A 20,072-nucleotide genomic window follows, 5' to 3' on the forward strand; every position below is an offset into this window, starting at 1 on the left:
AGGACTGTCCTGCTGGTGCCCGTGAGCGCTGCAGCAGGTAGTGGGCACCTGCTGTATTCGTGAAGACCTCGGCTCAACATCGCCTCCAGGAATGGCAGGTCATGGTTCTTCTCAGCTGGTACCTGCAGCCCTGTCCCCATCTCCCCAGGGGAGCGACGCCAGAGCCTGGGGACTGCCTGCCTCACCCGCCGGTGAGCCGGTGGCTCATGCCTGTAATCCTAACTATGAGCTCAGGAGGCTGAGATCTGAGGATCACAGTTCAAAGCCAGTCTGGGCAGGAAAGGCTGTGAGACTCATCTCCAATAAACCACTAGAAAACCGGAAGTGGCGCTGTGGCTCAAGCAGTAGAGCACTCGCCTTGAGCTGAAAAGTTGAGGGACAGCACCCAGGCCCAGAGTTCAAGTCCACAACTGACAAAAAAAAAAGTTTAAAAAAGTTTTTTGCCGATCCTGGGTGGGGCTGGAACTTGGGACCTGGGTGCTGTCCCTGAGCTTCTTTGTGTTCAAGGCTTGTGCTCTACCACTTGGGCCACAGCACCACTTGCAGCTTTTTCTAGTAGTTTATATTAGAGATCAGAGTCTCACAGACTTTCCTGCCGAGATTGGCCTTGAACTGTGATCCTCAGATCTCAGCCTCCTGAGTAGATGACACATCCACTAAACTATCCAAGAAGCTGGAATTGGAGCTGTGGCTTCAGCTTCGGTTCAGAGCAGCACCCAGTCCTTGAGTTCAGGCCCCAGGATGGGCATGCACATGCATACACACTTGCACATGTGTGCACACACCTAAGTGGTGGCTGCAGCCTGAAGCGGTGGGCAGCCCCGGCTGCGCAGAGCTCCTGCCTGGCCATGACGGCCTTCCAGACCCAGTGCAGTGGCTGACCAGCCACTGGGCACCGCCCGCCAGCACCCCTGCCTCAGTTTACTGGGCCTCCCCATTTCACACGGTGAGCAGTGGGACCCCCCATCCTGTTTGGGACTGGTGGCCCCCTCCCCAGGAGCAGAGTGCATCAAGCCCAGGGCTCAGTGGAAGCGTGTGTGGGGTGAGCCTCGTCCTTGCCCATGTACCCCCCCCCCCAGCCCACACACTCGTGACCCTACAGCCCAGGCCCCAGACCCTGGAGTCCAGAAAAGCTACTCATTTATTGAGTCGCTTCTCACGGGGCTGGGCGGTGGCGCAGCGGCACGGTGGCAGCGTGCCTGCCTGGTGACCCGGTCCTCTTCCTCAGCACCACTTACGCAAGGCAAGTTTCACATGACCAGAGCCTTGGAGCAGAGCGTTGGGCACTTGGGTGCCAGAGGCAGGAGGGTTGGGAGTTCAAGGCCAGCCTGGGCGCAGGGAGGCCCCGGCAAGGTGCTGGGGAGGGGACAGTCTTATCTGTGGTCACATGGGGAGAAGTCAAAGGCCGGGAGCTGCTGGCCCGGAAGTCGGGGCCGGAGTGGGGGGCAGTGGGAGGGAGGGGGAGGACAGTTCTGCCCCTGGAGACCCCAGGCCTGGCTGCTCTGCAAGGTGCTAGGGAGGGGACAGTCTTATCTGTGCTTATCTGTGGTCACATGGGGAGAAGTCAAAGGCCGGGAGCTGCTGGCCTGGAAGTCAGGGCCGCAGTGGGGGGCAGTGGGGGGGGGGGTGAGGGGGAGACCCCAGGCCTGGCTGCTCAGCAAGGTGCTGGGGAGGGGACAGTCTTATCTGTGGTCACATGGGGAGAAGTCAAAGGCCGGGAGCTGCTGGCCTGGAAGTCGGGGCCGGAGTGGGGGGCAGTGGGGGGGGGTGAGGGGGAGACCCCAGGCCTGGCTGCTCCAGTCCTAGGCGCCGCCTGTGTCTGCCAGGAGCGCGCCCCGCCCTGCCCCCCCCCCCCCCCGTGCGGGGCAGGGGCGCCCTCCTCCTCCCCCCCTCCCCCCCATGGCGGGCAGGGGCGCCCTCCTCCTCCTCCTCCCACTTGCGGGGCGGGGACGCCCTCCTCCCACCCTCCCCCCCCTTGCCGGGCAGGGGCGCCCTCCTCCTCCTCCTCCTCCCCTCCCCCCCTGCGGGGCAGAGGCGCCCTCCTCCTCCTCCCACTTGCGGGGCGGGGACGCCCTCCTCCCACCCTTCCCCCCCTTGCGGGGCAGGGGCGCCCTCCTCCTCCCCCCCTCCCCCCCATGGCGGGCAGGGGCGCCCCCCTCCTCCCCTCCCCCGTGCGGGACGGGGACGCCCTCCTCCTTCTCCTCCTCTTCCTCCTCCCCCGCCCCCCTCCGCCCTCCCGCCCGCGCCCAGCCCGAGCCCCAAGGCCGGCGGCGCCGTTCCCACGGACACCCCCCACCGCCGGGCTGCTTGTTTTGGAAACTTCTGGGGGCGCCGCCCGGTTCCCACGCTCCCCTCGCCGCGCGGGCCCGGGGGAGGGGAAACCGAGGCCGGGAGCCGAGGGCTGCGCCGCGGGCTCCAGGAGGAGGGCGAGGCCTCCCCCGCCCGCGGGCCTCGGTTTCCCGGCGGGATCTCAGACCCGCGGCGGCAGGGATGGGGCGGTGGCGGGGAACCGGCTGGGGGCGGCGGGGCCTCCAACCCTGACCCCGCCCCCGCGGGAGCCCCGCCCAGTGGGCGTGGCCGGGGCGGGGCCGAGGCTTTTTTCTCCCCAGCCGCGAGCCTGGGGTCTCAGCCGACTCCGCTCAGGTGAGTGGGACGGGGTGGGGGAGCCGGGGACTGCGGGGCCGGGGGCCTGCGGGGCCTGCGGGGCCGGGGGGCCGGGGGGCCGGGGGCCGGGGGCCGGGGGCCTGCGGGGCCGGGGGCCAGGGGCCTTCGGGACGGCGGGGCTCCGGGGTTGGGGGGCTGCGGGGCCGGGGGCTGACGGGCCGTGGGCTCCGGGGTTGGGGGGGCTGCGGGCCCGGGGCGTGGGCGGCCGGGAGGCTCCGGGCCGGGGGCCCAGGCTCTGGAGCCGAGGGGCCGGGGCCAGGCCCGGCGCTGAGCCCCTAACCGGGCCGCAGCCGCCGCGATGGAGGCCGCCGCCGAGTTCGTGGTGGAGAGCCCGGACGTGGTCTACAGTCCCGAGGCCATCGAGGCGCGGTACGAGTACCGGACGACGCGCGTCAGCCGCGAGGGCGGCGGCCTGAAGGTGGCGAGGGGCCGGGCGGGGGCGGGGGCTGCCCGCCCCGGCGCCGAGCGGCCGCGGGCCCGCTGACCCCGCTGACCCCCACAGGTGCGGCCCACCTCCGTGCGCTACACCTTCCGGACCGCCCGGCAGGTGCCCCGGCTCGGGGTCATGCTGGTCGGCTGGGGCGGGAACAACGGCTCCACGCTGACCGCGGCCGTGCTTGCCAACCGCCTGCGCCTGTCCTGGCCCACGCGCACCGGCCGCAAGGTGGGGGGCGCCGCGGCCCCGGGAGCGGCCGGGCAGAGAGCGCTGGGGGCGGGGTCGAGCCTGGGGGCGTGGCCAGGTAGAGAGCGCTGGGGCGGGGTCGAGCCTGGGGGCGTGGCCAGGTAGAGAGCGCTGGGGCGGGGTCGAGCCTGGGGGCGTGGCCAGGCAGAGAGCGCTGGGGGCGGGGTCTAGTCTGGGGGCGGGGGCGGGGCCAGGTGGAGGGCCCTCGGCGGGTGGGGCCTGGCCAAGGGCGCCCAGGGCAGGGCCTTGGAGGCGCTTACAAATGATAGGCGTGTCTGTGGGCGGAGCGCTCTGCCTGGTAGGTGGGGCGTCTGGGCGTGGCCAACAGTTGGGTGGGCGTGGTTTAGTCGGGCCTCAGGGCGGGGTACACTGGCGTCCAAGGGGCGAACTCCGACGGGTGGACGTGGTCTAGTGGGGGCTCCAGAGGGTGTGGGCGGGGCCTAGGGCGGGGCGCGCTTCACTGAGCGGTGGGGACCAAAGCTTGGGCCTGGGCTGAGCGCCTGGAACTGCAAAGCGATGACGGGGGCTCAGGCCGGGACGGTCCCTAGCTCTGCTCTTAGCCCTGTGTCCGCCGCCCCCAGGAAGCCAACTACTACGGTTCGCTGACCCAGTCCGGCACCGTGAGCCTGGGCCTGGATGCTGACGGCCGGGAAGTGTTCGTGCCCTTGCGTGCAATGTTGCCCATGGTGGCGCCGAACGACCTGGTGTTCGATGGTGGGCGGGGCGGGGGGCGGGGGCCGGGGTCCCCAGGTCTCCTGGTCCGGGGCTGAGTCGAGCGCGAGAGGGTCCCCGCCCTCCCCCCCCCCCCAGGCTGGGACATCTCGTCGCTGAACCTGGCGGAGGCCATGCGGCGCGCGCAGGTGTTGGACTGCCGCTTGCAGGAGCAGCTGTGGCCGCACATGGAGCGCCTGCGCCCCCGGCCGTCGGTCTACATCCCCGAGTTCATCGCCGCCAACCAGAGCGAGCGCGCCGACAACCTGATCGCGGGCTCGCGCGCCGAGCAGGTGCCGTCCCTGTCCCCAGCCCCTCAGCCCCGGCCGCTGCCCGGGCCTGTGCGACCCCGCCCTCCCTCCCCAGCTGGAGCAGATCCGCCAGGACATCCGGGACTTCCGGGCCGGCGCGGGGCTGGACAAGGTCATCGTGCTGTGGACGGCCAACACGGAGCGCTTCTGCGACGTGGTTCCAGGACTCAACGACACGGCCGAGAACCTTCTGCGCACTATCCAGGTGGGCGCGCGGGCGCGCGGGGCCGGGCGGGGCGGCCTGCCCGGGCTTGGCGCCGACCGCCGCTCTCCCCCGCTCTCCCCGGGCCGCAGCTGGGCGGGGAGGTGTCGCCGTCCACGCTCTTCGCCGTGGCCAGCATCCTGGAGGGCTGCGCCTTCCTCAACGGATCCCCGCAGAACACGCTGGTGCCCGGCGCGCTGGAGCTGGCCGCGCGGCATCGCGTGTTCGTGGGCGGCGATGACTTCAAGTCCGGCCAGACCAAGGTCAAGTCCGTGCTCGTGGACTTCCTCATCGGCTCTGGCCTCAAGGTGCGGGGCCGGGGGTGCGCGGCGCAGTGCGGGAAGGGGGCCGCGGGGCTCCGCGGGCCTAGCGGCCCCCTGGGGGCTGTGATCACCGCAGACCATGTCCATCGTGAGCTACAACCACCTGGGCAACAACGATGGGCAGAACCTGTCGGCGCCGCAGCAGTTCCGCTCCAAGGAGGTGTCCAAGAGCAACGTGGTGGACGACATGGTGCACAGCAACCCCGTGCTCTACGCGCCCAGCGAGCAGCCGGACCACTGCGTGCGTGGGGTGCGGGCGGAGTGCGGGGGGGGGGGGGCAGGGCCGCCCCCGGGCGAGCGGCAAGCACGGGGGGGGGGAGTAAGCAAGCACGGGGGGAGCAGCAAGCACGGGGGGGAGCAGCAGCAAGCACGGGGGGGGGAGCAAGCACGGGGGGGGGGAGCAGCAAGCACGGGGGGAGCAGCAAGCACGGGGGGAGCAGCAAGCACGGGGGGAGCAGCAGCAAGCACGGGGGGAGCAGCAAGCACGGGGGGAAGCAGCAAGCACGGGGGGAGCAGCAGCAAGCACGGGGGGAGCAGCAAGCACGGGGGGAGCAGCAAGCACGGGGGGGGGAGCAGCAAGCACGGGGGGAGCAGCAAGCACGGGGGGAGCAGCAAGCACGGGGGGGAGCGGCAAGCACGGGGGGGGGAGCAAGCACGGGGGGGGAGCAGCAAGCACGGGGGGACGGCAGGCACGGGGGGGGGAGCAGCAAGCACGGGGGGGGGAGCAGCAAGCACGGGGGGGGGAGCAGCAAGCACGGGGGGAGCAGCAAGCACGGGGGGGGAGCGGCAAGCACGGGGGGGGAGCGGCAAGCACGGGGGGGGAGCAGCAAGCACGGGGGGGGGAGCAAGCACGGGGGGGGGGAGCAGCAAGCACGGGGGGGGGGAGCGGCAAGCACGGGGGGGAGCAGCAAGCACGGGGGGAGCGGCAAGCACGGGGGGGAGCAGCAAGCACGGGGGGGAGCAGCAAGCACGGGGGGGGAGCGGCAAGCACGGGGGGAGCAGCAGCAAGCACGGGGGGGGGAGCAGCAAGCACGGGGGGGGAGCAGCAAGCACGGGGGGAGCAGCAGCAAGCACGGGGGGAGCAGCAAGCACGGGGGGAGCAGCAGCAGGCACGGGGGGAGCGGCAAGCACGGGGGGAGCAGCAAGCACGGGGGGAGCAGCAGCAGGCACGGGGGGAGCGGCAAGCACGGGGGGAGCAGCAAGCACGGGGGGGGGAGCAGCAAGCACGGGGGGACGGCAGGCACGGGGGGGGGAGCAGCAAGCACGGGGGGACGGCAGGCACGGGGGGGACGGCAAGCTCGTGGGGGGGGGACGGCTCGTGGGGGGGGGACGGCAAGCACGCGGTATCCTGGAGTGGGGGCCGACGGGGCCAGGGCGTCCGGGAAGACGTGGCGCCCGTGCTGTCCCCAGGTGGTCATCAAGTACGTGCCGTACGTGGGCGACAGCAAGCGCGCTCTGGACGAGTACACATCCGAGCTGATGCTGGGCGGCACCAACACGCTGGTGCTGCACAACACATGCGAGGTGCGGGCCGGGGGCGGGGCCCGGGGCGGGACCTGAGCGGGGGCGGGGCCCAGGAAGGGAGGGGCCGGGGAGGGGAGGGGCCCGGGAGGGGAGGGGCGGGGCCAGGGAGGGGCGGGGCCAGGGAGGGGCGGGGCCCGGGCCCGGACCTGAGCGGGGGAGGGGCCAGGGGCGGGACCTGAGCGGGGGCGGGGCCCAGGAAGGGAGGGGCCGGGAGGGGCGGGGCCCGGGGCGGGGCCAGGGAGGGGAGGGGCCCGGGAGGGGAGGGACCCGGGAGGGGAGGGGCCCGGGAGGGGAGGGGCGGGGCCCGGGGCCGGACCTGAGCGGGGGAGGGGCCAGGGGCGGGACCTGAGCGGGGGCGGGGCCCAGGAAGGGAGGGGCCGGGAGGGGCGGGGCCCGGGGCGGGGCCAGGGAGGGGAGGGGCCCGGGGCGGGACCTGAGCGGGGGCGGGGCCCAGGAAGGGAGGGGCCGGGGAGGGGAGGGACCCGGGAGGGGCGGGGCCCGGGGCGGGGCCCGGGAGGGGAGGGGCCCGGGGCCGGACCTGAGCGGGGGCGGGGCCAGGGAGGGGAGGGGCCGGGAGGGGCGGGACCTGAGCGGGGGAGGGGCCCGGGAGGGGCGGGGCCCGGGGCGGGGCCAGGGAGGGGAGGGGGCGGGACCTGAGCGGGGGAGGGGCCAGGGAGGGGCGGGGCCCGGGGCGGGACCTGAGCGGGGGCGAGGCCAGGGAGGGGCGGGGCCGCGGCGTCGGCCACGCCCCTGAGCTCCCGCACGCAGGACTCGCTGCTGGCCGCGCCCATCATGCTGGACCTGGCGCTGCTCACGGAGCTGTGCCAGCGCGTGAGCTTCTGCACCGACGCCGACCCCGAGCCGCAGGGCTTCCACCCGGTGCTGTCGCTGCTCAGCTTCCTCTTCAAGGCGCCGCTCGTGCCGCCCGGCAGCCCGGTGGTGAACGCGCTCTTCCGCCAGCGCAGCTGCATCGAGAATATCCTAAGGTGCGCGCGGGGAGGGGAGAGGAGGAGCGGGGCGGGGCGGGGCGGCGGGGCCGGGCCGCTGACGCCGCCCCTCCGCCCAGGGCCTGCGTGGGGCTCCCGCCGCAGAACCACATGCTGCTGGAGCACAAGATGGAGCGGGCCCAGGCCGGCGAGGTGCCGGCGGCCACCAGCCCGCTGTCCTGCAAGAAGGAGACGGCGGCCGCCGACTGCAGCACCGGCGACGCCCACGGGCAGGCGCCGCCGCGGGCCCCGCAGGTGCCCTCCGCGTGACAATGTGACAGAGCGGTCACGCCACCCACCCGGCGTCCGAGGGCGCCCCTCCCCCCGCCCCCTCTGAGGACGCCCGCCCCCCACTCTTTCCGAGAGCGCCCGGCTCCCCACCCCTCCTCGAGGTCTCCCCCCGGCGCGCACACCCCGATCCCCTCCGAGGTCACCCGTCCCCCCTCGCCAGTTCCCCCCAACAATAAAGCCTTTGAAAGCTGGCTGCGCCTGCCTCCTGCGGAGCCCGCACGCGTGGCGGGCGCGGCTGCCCTGCTCCCCGACCAGCGCGAGGCGCGGGACCGAGGGCCATGACCAGAACCCGGATTACTGACCCGCCCGCGGCCGGGCCTGGGGAGCCTGGGGCAGGGGCGGCCTGGGTCCCGGCCCACCACCCTCCCTCGGGAGGACCGGGTTCGGCTCCCGCCTCACAGCGACGCCCATCGGGCCGCGGGGAGAGCCGGAGGGCAGGCGCAGCCCATTGGACAGCTTGGAATCAAAGGTGGTGGTGAGGCCCCGCCCCCTGTTCCGATTGGCTGGGCTCAGACTGCCTGTCCCTGATTGGCTAATAGTGGCAAAGACGTTTCAGCTCGTGGCCTAGTAAACAAATTGATCTAGGCTGAGACTGACGGGGGCAGGAGGGGGGACCGGCGGGGCGAGGGGGGGTGACGGCAGGGCGGCGGGACCGCGGCCCCCGCCGGGCAGCTTGAGGGCCTCCGCGAGACGTCGCACTAGGGTTCAGATCACTGCTGCCTTAGACCTCTGTTTCCCAGGCCTTCCTGGGAAGTGGAGGCTGTGGGGCCGAGGCCGGGCCTCGGACAGCCATAGGGCCCGGGAAGGACGGGTGTGGGGCGGGGCGGCCGGGGCCCCAGTGTCCTGAGGGCTGGAAGAGGCGGCGGACCGGCCCCCAGGCTGGGCCCAGACCCCAGCCGCACTCCCAAGCCAGCTGCAGAGCTGGGGTGACCGGCCTAGAATGGCGATGCTGGGTGGGTCCCGGCTGGGGCCTCAAGCCCAGTGCTTAAGGTGCAGGTGCAGCTGCCCCTCCCGACCTGCCACCTCCAGGGCCTGTCCACCCCAGACCTCTTCTCCCAGGACCTGCACCCCTCCTCCCGGGACCTGACACTCCCCTTCCCCTAGGACCTAGCTGATCCAGAACCTTAATCACCTGCTTCTCAGCCTCCTGAATACTAGGATTACAGACGTGGGCCACAGGCACCCTACAAAATCTTGCTAATTGCTGGGCGCCAGTGGCTCCCACCTGTCATCCTAGCTATTCAGGAGGCTGAGATCTGAGGACCACCGTTCAAAGCCAGTCCAGGCAGGAATGTCTGTGAGACTCTTATCTCCAATAAACCACTAGAAAACCGGAAGTGGCACGGTGGCCCAAGGGGTAGAGTGCTCGCCTTGAGCTGAAGAGCTGAGGCCCAGAGTTCAAGCCCCAGGATGGACAAAAAATTGCCAGTAACCAGCAGAGCAGGCGTTTGATGCTGTGTCCTTCGTACCCGGGTGGGGTCTCCGGAGCAGAGCGCACTGCTTCACCAGTGAGCAATGACCTTGGTGTCCGGGATCCGTGCTCCTAGCCCGGACCTGCAGTCCCAGAGCCGGACACACGGGGACAGAAGAGAGCCAGCGCCTGCCTGCTCCCTTGGAACCCCACGGTACCCCACGTTCTCCGTGGAGTCTTGATTTCACCCTTGTTCCCAAGTTGGCCTCCAGATATACATTTATAGATTAACCAATTATTTCATGGTAAATACGATAGACATTACAGGAAAGAAAATCTTCCACCAGCTTAAAAAAAAGCCCACTATGTAACATTACAGGCACATCTTAATTTTTCTCCTTTTTCTCTTATTTTCTTTTTTTCTTTTTTTTTCCTTTTCTTTTTTGCCAGACCTGGGTCTTGAACTCAGGGCCAGGGCACTGTCCCTGAGCTTCTTTTGCTCAATGTTAGCACTCTAGCACTCTACCACTTGAGCTCCCTGCTGGCTTTTTCTGTGTGTGTGGTACTGAGGAATTGAACCCAGGACTTCATGCATGCCACATTCCCAGCCCTACTTTCCTTATTCTGAGGTGGGCTTCCATGTTGGACTTTTATCCATGCTGGTACTGGGATTTGAGGTTGGCCTAGAAACTAACTTAGCTATTTTTTGCTCAAGGCTGGCACTCTACCACTTGAACCACAGAGCCACTTTTGGATTTTTGGAGTTAATCAGAGATAAGCGCTTCATGAACTTTCTTGCGCGGGCTGGCTTTGAACCGCGATCCTCAGAGCTTCACCAGCTGACTAGCTGGGCTTACAGGCGTGAGCCCCCGGCCCGACCTGTCTGGCTTTTGAGGCAAGATCTCACTGCACAGCCCAGGCCTTTGACTTGAGACCCTCCAACCTCGGTCCCCCGTGCTGGGACCACAGACACTCCGCAACTATTTGTAAAACAACAGAATTCTACCCATTTTTTAAATAATAAAAGGCAAGCAGCTGTCAATGTTCCAGAAAGCAACCAGTGGTCCTGAGCCGCCAAGCCTTCCTCCCGCACCTGTGGACAGGGGCGGGGCGTAGGCTGGGGGCGGGGCGAGCCTTGGGACGGCTTCCCCAGCGGGGCCGCGACTCACGGCTGGGCCCTCGTGGTAGGCCACGCCCACAGCACACTGGCTCAAGGACACGCCTTTTCCTCAGTGCACGCTCCCCGGTGGCCCCACCCATCACTGGACCACACTGTGGCCACGCCCTCGATTACCTTGCCCCAGTCCTAGACTTCGCCGCTCTGGGAGATCCCGCCCATCCCCCTTGGCCCCGCCCCGCCCGCCTGCGATGACCCCGCCCGTCCTCGTTGGCCACGGCCCCTCCCGCTCTGCGGGGACTCCTCTGGCCACGCCCCGCTCCGCTGTGGCCACGCCCACCCCTGGCGCGCCCTGGGCCGTCGCGTCCGTCAGTGAATCGCTCGGTCCCGCTCCGCAGCGCCGGTGTCAGGAAGCCGGCGCCGGGGCAGACCCGGACCCAGGCCGCTGGCACCCAGAAGAGGGAAGTGGGGCCGGCGGCCCCGCCCCGCGCCTCCTGCCCCTCTCGGCAGCCCCGCAGCAGTTCCTCTTCGCCCCAGTCGCCTCTGCGCGGAGGCCGAGGCCCGGGACCCCCGTGCTCGGTGCTCGGTGCTCGCGGCTCCGTCCAGGTGAGCCACGACCCGGCCCCGCGGGGACCGTGCCGGGGGAGCCCAGGGCGCCGGCCTTGCGCCCTGTCCAGGACCGGGGTCTGAGAGGCGCGGTGCAGGAACGGGCAGTTTCCGGGCAACCGCCGGTCCGCACCCGCCGCGGGGGTGAGGCGGGTGGGCCCGGGCTCTGCCATCCCCGCAGGCCGGCCGGGCGCGGGGCGGGGCGGGGCGGGGGACGGGGGCCAGCCAGCCCGCGCCGTGGCCCCAGCTCGCGTCTCTCCGCAGGGTGGCCGATGGCCGTGCCCGCGGCCTGGGCGCTGCTGCCGCTGCTGCAGGCGCTGGCCGGCCGCGGCCTGGCCTGCGCCGTGGTCTCCGGCGAGGTGGACTGGGCCGCGGAGGTCGGCGCCACGTGCCTGAACCTGAGCGGCCGCGGCGTGCGGCTGCCCCGGGAACGGCCCCTGCGGGCGCCGCGCCTGCGGGTCCTGGACCTGTCCCACAACGGGCTGCGCGAGCTCCCGCCCGCCTTCTTCGCCGAGCTGGAAGAGCTGCGGAGCCTGGACGTGGCCGGGAACCCGCTGGTCCGCGTGGCCGCCTCGCTGGCCGCCCACTGCGGCCTCGAGCTGCGCGCGGACTGCGGCTGCGCCCTGGCCGCCTGGCACCGGGCCCGGCGCGACAACTGCTCGGACCCGGGGCCCCTGCAGTGCGTGCTCGCGGCCACCGGCGCCGCCCAGAACCTGTCCGCCTTCCTGGAGGCCCGCTGCGCCTCGGGCCTGGCCCCCGCCACCGTCGCCGCGGCCGCGGCCGGCGGCCTGGTCTTCCTCGGGCTGCTCGCCGCGGGCTCGGTGCTGGCCTGGAGACTCCGGGGCCCGCGGGGGCCCGCGGGCCGGGGCAAGGGCCAGGGCGCTCAGGACCGGGCCGGGCCCGGCTCACAGCCGCGGTACAGCAGCCGGGACCCCCGCCCCATGCCCCCCTCGTCCGCGCCCGACTATGAGAACGTGTTCATCGGCCAGACAGCCTCGGAGCCTCAGTGGACTTCTCACGGGTGAGTGACCCCGCACACGTCCCCATGCCTAGCTCTAAACATCCGGACCCGACCAGCCAGGGGTTCAAACCCAGCTCTGTGTACAGTCACCATGCTGCCCTGCGGCGCCAGCTGCTCCGGACAGCACATGAGATTGGCTCAAACAAAACCAGGGGGGCAGGGGGGCCGGCCCTGCTTCCTGGGCGCTGTGCATCCTGGGGCGAGGAGCTGTAGCTGTCTGAGCTCACCTCCCAAGGGTAACACCCCCTCCCCCCCAGGGTGCTGGGTAAGGGCTGGAGAAGTTCCTGCCTGTGGGGACAGTTTCCACCTCACGACCTATAAACCCACTTTCTGGACAGGAAGAGGGGGTGAGGGCCACGGCGGTTGTCAGCACCTTGCTCCAGTCCCTCATGGCCAAGGCTGACTCTACACCTCCCAAACAGCTTTGAGCATACAGCGTGGCCAGCCAAGGCGGCTACTGGAGCCCCAACCCCCAAGGATGGTGGTGGGGGCTCAGGGAGCCTGGAAGCTGAGCCCTTCTGAGAAATGAGACAGTTAATGCAAAGCAGATGCAAACTCAGCCAAAGCAGAAGTGACTACACAGCTGCAGGGCACCGGTGGCTCACGCCTGCCATCCCAGCTACTCAGCAACGTGTTCAAAGCCAGCCTGGGCAGGAAAGTCTGTGAGCCTCATCTCCAGTGAACCACAAAAAGCCAGAAGTGAGGCTGTGGCTCACATGGTAGAGCCCTAGCCTTGAGCACAAAAGGTCAGGGACAGTGCTCAGGCCCAGAGTTCAAACCCCAGCACTGGCCAGGGCCTCAGCCTCCTGGTCCAGGATCAGCCTCCCTTGTGTGCCTGGCCTCCCTGTGGTTTCTAGTGGCAGAAATGGAGGCTGAGGGAGGGAGAGGACTTGTCCAAGGTCGCCCAGTGAGGTGCAGTGACGTCTGTCCACCATATGGGTTCAGGGAAGTTCAAACTAAAGTGTGAATGACTCATAGGTGCCATTCAGCCATGGTGACTTTTTTTTTTTTTAAGAGAGAGAGGGTCTTATAATGTTACTTCAAACTCCTGGCCTCCAGGGGTCCCTCTGCCTCTGCCGGCTGAGTAGCTGGGATTACAGATGTGTACCGAGACACTGGGCTCCAAATGGCTGTCTGGCTTTTATTTATTTATTTTTTAATCCCAGGCCCAGAGCACATTAGAGGGTTTTTTTTTTTTTTGTTTTGTTTTGCTTTGTTTTTTCCCCTGGTTGTGGGGCTTGAACTCAGGGCCTGGGCGCTGTCCCTCAGCTCTTCAGCTCAAGACAAGCACTCTACCACTTGAGCCACAGCGCCACTTCCGGCTTATGTGGTGCTGAGGAATCGAACCCAGGGCCTCATGCATGAAAGGCAAGCGCTCTACCACTGACCCACCTTCCCAGCCCCCATTATTTCTTATTTATTTCTTTTATTTGCAAGAGAGTATCTGCCTGTAATCATACTGCCTGGCCTGAACTCCAGATCTCTTCTCTGTCTCCTGAAAGCTGGGTCACGGCCTGAGCCCCAGGCCTCTAAGAGGTTTATTTCTGTATCATTGCCCCAAAGTCACAGTTTTGGGGGATCTAGAGAAACCTTTCCCCGTTGGGTGGGTGCCGGCCTCCACCATTGCCAGCTTCCAGTTTTTCAAGAGGAAATTGAAACGACTTGGTGTAAAACTCAGTCACTATCTCCATTTTAGGGAAGGAAGAGGCCTCAGATGGGGGTGTTGGGAGAGGGAGTGAATTCCTGCCTCCCCCGGGGATCTGGGCTCAGCTGAGAGTGCAGGGCACTGCCCTTGCCTCCGTTTCTCCAATTGTAAACCCCAGGGCAACTCAGCTGTCCTGATCTTTCTAAAAGCTCCTGCATTTGTGGCCTGGGGTGTGACTCTCGCCGTGAAGTCCCACCCAGCATGCTTAAACCCTGAGTTCACAGCCTAGTACTGAGCCTGGCTCCAAGGCTCATGCCTATAGTCCCAGCTTCTCTGTAGGCTGAGATCTGAGGATTGAGCTTCAAAGCCAGCCTGGGCAGGGAAGTACCCATGAGACTCTTATTTCCAAGAATCACTAAAAAGTCAGAAGTGGCGCTGTGACTCAACTCATAGAGCTCCAGTCTTGAGCAGAAAAGCTCAACGGCAGTGCCCAGGCCCCGAGTTCAAGCCCTGAGAGTGCCAACATGAAAGAACAGACATGAAAGAACAATCCCAGGCTGGGAAGGTGGCTCACATGCGTGAGGCCTTCGGTTTGATTCCTCCTCACCACATACACAGAAAAAGCCGGACGTGGCACTGTGGCTAGAGTGCTAGCCTTGAGCACAGAGAGGCTCAGGGACAGCGCCCAGGCCCTGAGTTCAAGCCCCAGGACTTGGGGGTGGGGGGAGCAATCCCTGAGGAAGGTGCGGCCTTGGCACTGGGTGGCACAGTGAGCCGCCTTCCCTCTCTGGATCTCTGCCCGGCTCACCCCTTGTCCTCACAGGGCTTCTGAGGACTGCGACTTCTACATGAACTACGAAGGCCCCAGCGCCGACGCCCAGGCCGTCTACTGCAACCTGGAGTCCCTGGGCCGGGCCCTGACGGATGAAGAGGAGTACGTGGCTCCCGGGCGCTGAGCTCGTGGCCGTGGCCCTGCTGCCTGCGTGGGCCCCGGGGAGGGCGCGGCTGCCTGCCCGGCTGAGGGCAGGCGGGGAACGGGCGGCTGGACAGAGCTGCGGGCCATGGCAGGGGACGGCACCCGGGAGCCGCGGCCCGGTGTCCCACAGACCGAAGGGCGGCGCCAGCGCACGGTCTGCGCCCCAGCACCCACACCCCGTCCCGGGTCAGTGAGGCCGGGCGCGGAGACAATCTGTTTAGCTTCAACTTTATTACAAGAATAGAAATAAATAGACGTCCTGCGTGGACACTAATAAATTAGTAATAAATAGACATAAATCCGCGTGGCCCTGGGCCCGCACAGGTGCGCGTGTGGTTTGCACACGCGTGTTCGCATAGACGCACGTGGGCGAGCACGCAGGTGTGCGCACGGGAGATGTGCACACACGGAGAGGCGCGCGTGCACGGGGCGGGGGGGGGCAGAGGTCGGAGCGCAGGCGCGGGCCGCTCATGCGCAGTGGCAGCTCCTGGGGACGAGGTCGTGGAAGGTCCTGAGCGCCACGCCGCCGTCCTCGGCGCGGAGAGCGAGGACCACCGGCTCGTAGTCGGCGGGGACGCAGCAGGGCGCGGGCACGGCGTCGGGCCGCAGGCGGTGCAGGCGCGCCTTGGCCTGCGCATGCGCGCCGGCGGGCCGGTACCGCGCGGGACAGGCGCCCGCGCACACGCGCAGCTGCAGCTCCGGCGGCGACAGCAGCCAGTCGGCCCAGCCCAGGTCCTCGGGCGCCGCGCGCACCGCGTGCAGCCGGCAGCAGCGCCCCGCGCCCAGCGGGCAGTCGTCGCGCCGGTGCGCGTGCGCGTGCGCGCTGCGGCGGCCCCTGGCGGCGCCCGCCCGCAGGTGCGGCGGCGCGGGGAGCGCGGGGGGCGCCGCGGGACCCGACGGGCGCGGGCGCCCTCGGAGGCCGGGCTCGCGCTGCTGAGGTCTCCTCGCGTCCCTCGCTTCGGGCGCCGTCGGGGACGAGCGGACCAGCGCCCGGTGCGCACGGTAGGCTGCGGGGAGGCCGCGGGTCAGAGGCGCCGGGGAGATGCGCAGCCGCAGGTGACCGTGGGACCCGAGCCGCACTGCGGGAAGAGCAGGGGGAAGGGCTGGTGGTTGGCCGCGCGGGCCCCGGGGCCCTCGCCCGACCCCGCCTGCCCCGGGGGCGCCCCCCCACCCGGGACCGCGAGTGAACCGCCCACGCCCCGGGCGGGCCCGGAGATGGCCATGCCCGGGGCACTGGGGCCGCGGCCCGAGGGGTCCCGGAGGCTGACCGCGGCCGGCGTGGGTCCCGGCTGCGGTGGGACCAGCGACCCACGGGCGGGAGCCTAAACGGGGAGGGAGACTCGCACGTGCCGGGGGCGGAGCCCTGCGTGCAGGGGCGTGTCCGGGGCGTGGTCAGAGATGACTGGGGTGGTGCCCGTGTCGGCAGCGACAGAGCCTGGGCCAGGCCATCGAGGTCGGCCGCTAGCAAGGGGCGTGGCCCGCGCTGGCGGGGCCGGAACTGGCGAGGGCAGGCCGTTCTGGGGCGGGGCCCGCGCTGGCGGGGCCGGGCCTGGCGAGGGCAGTCCTTCCTGGGGCGGGGCCAGCGCTGGCGGGGGCGGGGCCAGCGCTGGCGGAGGGCGTGGCCCGCGCTGGCGGGGCCGGGCGAGGGCAGGCCGTTCTGGGGCGGGGCCAGCGCTGGCGGGGGCGGGGCCCGCGCTGGCGGGGGCGGGCGAGGGCAGGCCGTTCTGGGGCGGGGCCCGCGCTGGCGGGGGCGGGGCCCGCGCTGGCGGGGCCGGGCCTGGCGAGGGCAGTCCTTCCTGGGGCGGGGCCAGCGCTGGCGGGGGCGGGGCCAGCGCTGGCGGAGGGCGTGGCCCGCGCTGGCGGGGCCGGGCGAGGGCAGGCCGTTCTGGGGCGGGGCCAGCGCTGGCGGGGGCGGGGCCAGCGCTGGCGGGGGCGGGGCCCGCGCTGGCGGGGGCGGGGCCCGCGCTGGCGGGGCCGGGCCTGGCGAGGGCAGTCCTTCCTGGGGCGGGGCCAGCGCTGGCGGGGGCGGGGCCAGCGCTGGCGGAGGGCGTGGCCCGCGCTGGCGGGGCCGGGCGAGGGCAGGCCGGCCCCGCCCCCTGGACCCAGCCTCTCCCCGTCGCCAGGCACGAGTCTCGGGGCCCGGGCCGGCGATTGCGTCAGATCGGGAACCGGCTCTGGCGGGTTCTTCTCATCGATCGCTTGCCGCCAGCCCCTCCTCCCGCCCGGACCCCCCCCCCCCGCGCCCCCCACCGCGTTCCGGCCGGGCCTCCCTCCCCGGACCCGCTCTGACACCCCGGATTCGCGCGGCCCGGCAGGGTCCCCCGCGGGCCCGAGCGGGAGCAGGATGCCCACGCAGGATGCGGGCCGGGCACGGGGCTCCCCGGGGCGGCACTCACGTTCCGGGGCGGGCGTCCGGGCGGCCTGCGCGTCCCCGTCCTGGCGAGCCCGCACCGGGTCCTGGTGGCGCCTCCGCAGGTCCCGCGCACGGGCGGCGGGCGGCCGGGCGGCCCCGGGCGGCGGCCACGCGAGCGCCAGGAGCGCGAGCAGCGCGAGCAGCGGCGGGGCGGCGGGGGGTGCGGGGCGCGCGGGCATGGCGGGCGGCGGGGCGCGGGCTGGGGCTCCGTGGCGGGCGCGGGCTCCCGGCTTCGGTACCCGCCGGCCCGCGCCGCCTTTATAGCGGCCGGACTTTGTCCGCCCCGCCCGCCGCCTGGTGCCCGGGGCGGGGAGCCCCGCACTCTGGGGGAGGGCCGGGAGGGGGGGGGGCGGGCGGACAAGCTTGGGCAGGTCCCGGAGAGCGGGGTTCGTCTGCGGAGACGGAGCGACGCGGGCGGGGAGCCTGTGTCCGGGGAGCTCCTACTCCTTCAGCCTCTTCTCCTCGGGGCGCCCACCGCCCGGATCGGGCCTCGGCCCCGGAGGCCCAGGCCAGGGGCGGGACGGGCTCGGGGGCGCTGGCCATGGCCGTGTCACCTGAAAACCGACGGCGACCTGAGTTCAATCCACGGGTCACAGCCGGGGCGCCCACGCCGCGCGTGCGGCCTTCGGGGTGCGGGGACCTGGGGGTGGAGACCGGGGGCGCGGGGGCCTGGGGGTGGAGACGGGGGGTGGAGTCTCCGGGCACAGAGGCCTGGGGTTTGGAGGCCCGGGGCGCGGCCTCCCCCGTCTCCCTCGGCTTCCCCCATTTCCGCACCAGGACCGGGCCCGCGCGGGGAGCCCAGTGGGCTCGGGGCCCCCGTGTCCTCACGGGTTTGGGGTTCAGGTCCCAGGGGCGCCGGGCAGAGCGGCAGCACTTTGGGGGCGGGGCGCTGCGGGGCTCCGGGGACCCCGGCGGGACGCTGCGGGGCGGCGCGCGCCGAGGCCGGGCCGGGTCTCCCCAGGTCGGGGAGCCTCCCGCACCCGCGCGGGATCCGGGCGGCGCGCGCCCCCTGGCGGCCGCTCGGCGCGGCTGCGTCCTGCGCCGGCCCGGCCTCGGCGGGACCCAGCGCGAGGGCGGGGACGGGGGGGGGGGCGGACACCGGGGGACGGGGCACAGGGATGGGGGGCGGGGGGGACGGGGGGGACACCGGGGGACGGGGCACAGGGATGGGGGGCGGGGGGGACACCGGGGGACGGGGCACAGGGACGGGGGGGCGGACACCGGGGGACGGGGCACAGGGATGGGGGGCGGGGGGCGACCGGGGGACGGGGCACAGGGATGGGGGCGGGGGGGGACGGGGGGCGACCGGGGGACGGGGCACAGGGATGGGGGCGGGGGCGCTCCCAAATGGCCTGGGCCCCTCGCCATCCCAGGATTGGTCACACCTTCCCCCCAGCGCCGCGGCCTGCAGCCAGGGCCGGGTCTCGACCGCCTCGGGCCTCAGGCAGCGCGGCTCCGCCGTCCCGCCCCGCCGCCCCGCCGTCCCGCCCCACGCCCCGCCGTCCCGCCCCGCCGTCCCGTCCCGTCCCGCCGCCCTGCCGTCCCGCCGTCCCGTCTTCCCGCCGTCCCATCCCGTCCCGCCGTCCCGTCCCGCCGTCCCGTCTTCCCGCCGCCCCACCGTCCCGCCGTCCCGTCCCGCCGTCCCGTCCCGTCCCGCCGTCCCGCCGCCCCGCCGTCCCGTCCCGCCGCCCCACCGTCCCGCCGTCCCGTCCCGCCGTCCCGCCCCGCCGTCCCGTCCCGTCCCGCCGCCCTGCCGTCCCGCCGTCCCGTCTTCCCGCCGCCCCACCGTCCCGCCGTCCCGTCCCGCCGTCCCGTCCCGCCGTCCCGTCCCGTCCCGCCGTCCCGCCGCCCCGCGGGCTCCTGCCCCCCCCCCCCCCCGGCTCCCAGCTTCCCAGGTTGGCTGCGCGGCCAGCGCCCGGCGCCGTGGGAATCGCCGTCGGAGCGCCGTGGGAATCGCCGTCGGAGCGCCGTGGGAATCGCCGTCGGAGCGCTGTGGGAATGGCCGTCGGAGCGCAGGAGCCGCGGGCGCTGCGGAGACCGAGGGGAGGCTCCTGGCCCGCGCGGTGATCAGGCCGCCGCGGCGACCCGTGGCCCTGGAGGTGAGGGGCCGCCCCGGCGGGCAGGGTCAGGGCCAGCTGCTTTTCCTAAGTGGGCCTCGTGTGGCCTAGGAGAGCTGGGGGGGGGGCGCTTCTGGAACTGCCTCGGCGTCCCAGCAGACCCCGCACTCAGCAGGGGCGCGCCACCCTCCCCAAGCCTTTATCCTCGTGCCCATCGTGGGGCTTGATCAGGGCCTGGGCGCCGACCCTCGAGGCCTGTGCTCTTCCACTTGAGCCCAGCTGCATTTCCACTTTTTGGCGGTGCGCTGGAGTCCGGTCTGCGTCACCGTCCTCAGCTCTCTGCGGAGGAGGTGCCGGGCATGGGCCGCTGGCACACGGCCGGTTTTGGTTTTCTGAGCCAGGGTCTCCACACACAGCCACAGCTGGCGAGGAGCTCTCCCCACTCCTGCTCACGGGCTCGAGCCGGGGGCCTCGGGCCAACCCGCCAACCCCGTCCCCACTTGCTCCTTTCCCTGGCTGTGGAAGCTTCACCTTACACCCCAGGCCCAGTCGCTGTGCCCCAACGCTGCCATATTCATTTTGTCCACAGACTTTTCTGCAAGGACATGAGGGTCACGGCGGAGGCATTCCCCTCCCCCTGCCGGAAATTTCCACTTCACCACACTGGAATTTGGCAAGTGGCCAGCTGGGCCTCTGCTTCCCAAAATGTTTTACCTGTGACGTCAGGGCAGCCCCGTGCCTCTCTGGGTGGGGCAGGGCGGACGCACAGAGCGGGCCTCCAGCCAGCCATGACCTCACCCCCAGGCCTCCCTGGGGCAGAGGCGGCCCATGACCAGCTGGGCACCAGCAGGCCAGGCGGGGACGCTGCCTGCCCTCAGCAAACACTCATGTGACTAAAGCCTCTGGGAGAGCGAAGGGCAGCGCGAGAGCCCCGGCACGCAGCCCCTGGGGGTCGCCAGGCAGTGCCAGAGCTGTGTCCCTGTAGAAAGCCGCTGCCAGCTGGGCCTGGGGCCGGAACTCGGGGCCTCGGCACTGTCCTTCCTGAGCTTTTGTGCTCAAGGCGGTGCTCTACCACTTAAGCCATGGCTCTGCTTCTGACTTTTGCTTTTTTTGTTGTTGGTGGTGGTAGTGG

The 20,072-nt window shown here is 70.8% G+C and overlaps 3 protein-coding genes across 3 annotated transcripts; 2 read left to right on the forward strand and 1 right to left on the reverse strand.

Moving 5' to 3' along the window:
• The first annotated feature begins 2,418 nt into the window (after nucleotides 1–2,418).
• Nucleotides 2,419–7,885, forward strand: Isyna1 (inositol-3-phosphate synthase 1). Its single transcript, XM_070008438.1, has 11 exons — nucleotides 2,419–2,643; nucleotides 2,955–3,082; nucleotides 3,167–3,328; nucleotides 3,928–4,060; nucleotides 4,157–4,350; nucleotides 4,424–4,573; nucleotides 4,663–4,878; nucleotides 4,970–5,134; nucleotides 6,304–6,417; nucleotides 7,186–7,403; nucleotides 7,484–7,885. Exons 2-11 carry the CDS (start codon nucleotides 2,963–2,965, stop codon nucleotides 7,671–7,673), a joined length of 1,662 nt encoding a protein of 553 aa, XP_069864539.1. The 5' UTR covers nucleotides 2,419–2,643; nucleotides 2,955–2,962; the 3' UTR covers nucleotides 7,674–7,885.
• A 2,715-nt stretch (nucleotides 7,886–10,600) lies between these two features.
• Lrrc25 (leucine rich repeat containing 25) lies at nucleotides 10,601–14,748 on the forward strand. Its single transcript, XM_070008476.1, has 3 exons — nucleotides 10,601–10,828; nucleotides 11,093–11,849; nucleotides 14,318–14,748. The coding sequence occupies exons 2-3, from the start codon at nucleotides 11,101–11,103 to the stop codon at nucleotides 14,448–14,450; spliced, it is 882 nt and encodes a 293-aa protein (XP_069864577.1). The 5' UTR covers nucleotides 10,601–10,828; nucleotides 11,093–11,100; the 3' UTR covers nucleotides 14,451–14,748.
• Nucleotides 14,749–14,750: 2 nt separating this feature from the next.
• On the reverse strand, nucleotides 14,751–17,426 carry Gdf15 (growth differentiation factor 15). Its single transcript, XM_070008056.1, has 3 exons — nucleotides 17,328–17,426; nucleotides 16,867–17,206; nucleotides 14,751–15,549 (listed from the first exon to the last, which is right to left on the reverse strand). The coding sequence occupies exons 1-3, from the start codon at nucleotides 17,424–17,426 to the stop codon at nucleotides 14,939–14,941; spliced, it is 1,050 nt and encodes a 349-aa protein (XP_069864157.1). The 3' UTR covers nucleotides 14,751–14,938.
• Between the last annotated feature and the right edge of the window lie 2,646 nt (nucleotides 17,427–20,072).

This window comes from Dipodomys merriami, unplaced genomic scaffold, assembly GCF_024711535.1.
Source record: "Dipodomys merriami isolate MVZ:Mamm:240054 unplaced genomic scaffold, mDipMer1.0.p SCAF_70, whole genome shotgun sequence".
NCBI lineage: Eukaryota > Metazoa > Chordata > Mammalia > Rodentia > Heteromyidae > Dipodomys > Dipodomys merriami.

Coding starts and splice junctions, on each gene's coding strand:
- Isyna1 (XM_070008438.1), top strand. CDS start 2,963: ATGGAGGCCGCCGCCGAGTTCGTGGTGGAGAGCCCGGACGTGGTCTAC. Junction 4,061..4,156: donor GAACGACCTGGTGTTCGATG/GTGGGCGGGGCG, acceptor CCCCCCCCCCAG/GCTGGGACATCTCGTCGCTG. Junction 4,574..4,662: donor ACCTTCTGCGCACTATCCAG/GTGGGCGCGCGG, acceptor CCCGGGCCGCAG/CTGGGCGGGGAGGTGTCGCC.
- Lrrc25 (XM_070008476.1), top strand. CDS start 11,101: ATGGCCGTGCCCGCGGCCTGGGCGCTGCTGCCGCTGCTGCAGGCGCTG. Junction 11,850..14,317: donor CCTCAGTGGACTTCTCACGG/GTGAGTGACCCC, acceptor TTGTCCTCACAG/GGCTTCTGAGGACTGCGACT.
- Gdf15 (XM_070008056.1), bottom strand. CDS start 17,426: ATGGCCAGCGCCCCCGAGCCCGTCCCGCCCCTGGCCTGGGCCTCCGGG. Junction 17,207..17,327: donor GAGGAGAAGAGGCTGAAGGA/GTAGGAGCTCCC, acceptor GCCCTCCCCCAG/AGTGCGGGGCTCCCCGCCCC. Junction 15,550..16,866: donor CCGGACGCCCGCCCCGGAAC/GTGAGTGCCGCC, acceptor CTCTTCCCGCAG/TGCGGCTCGGGTCCCACGGT.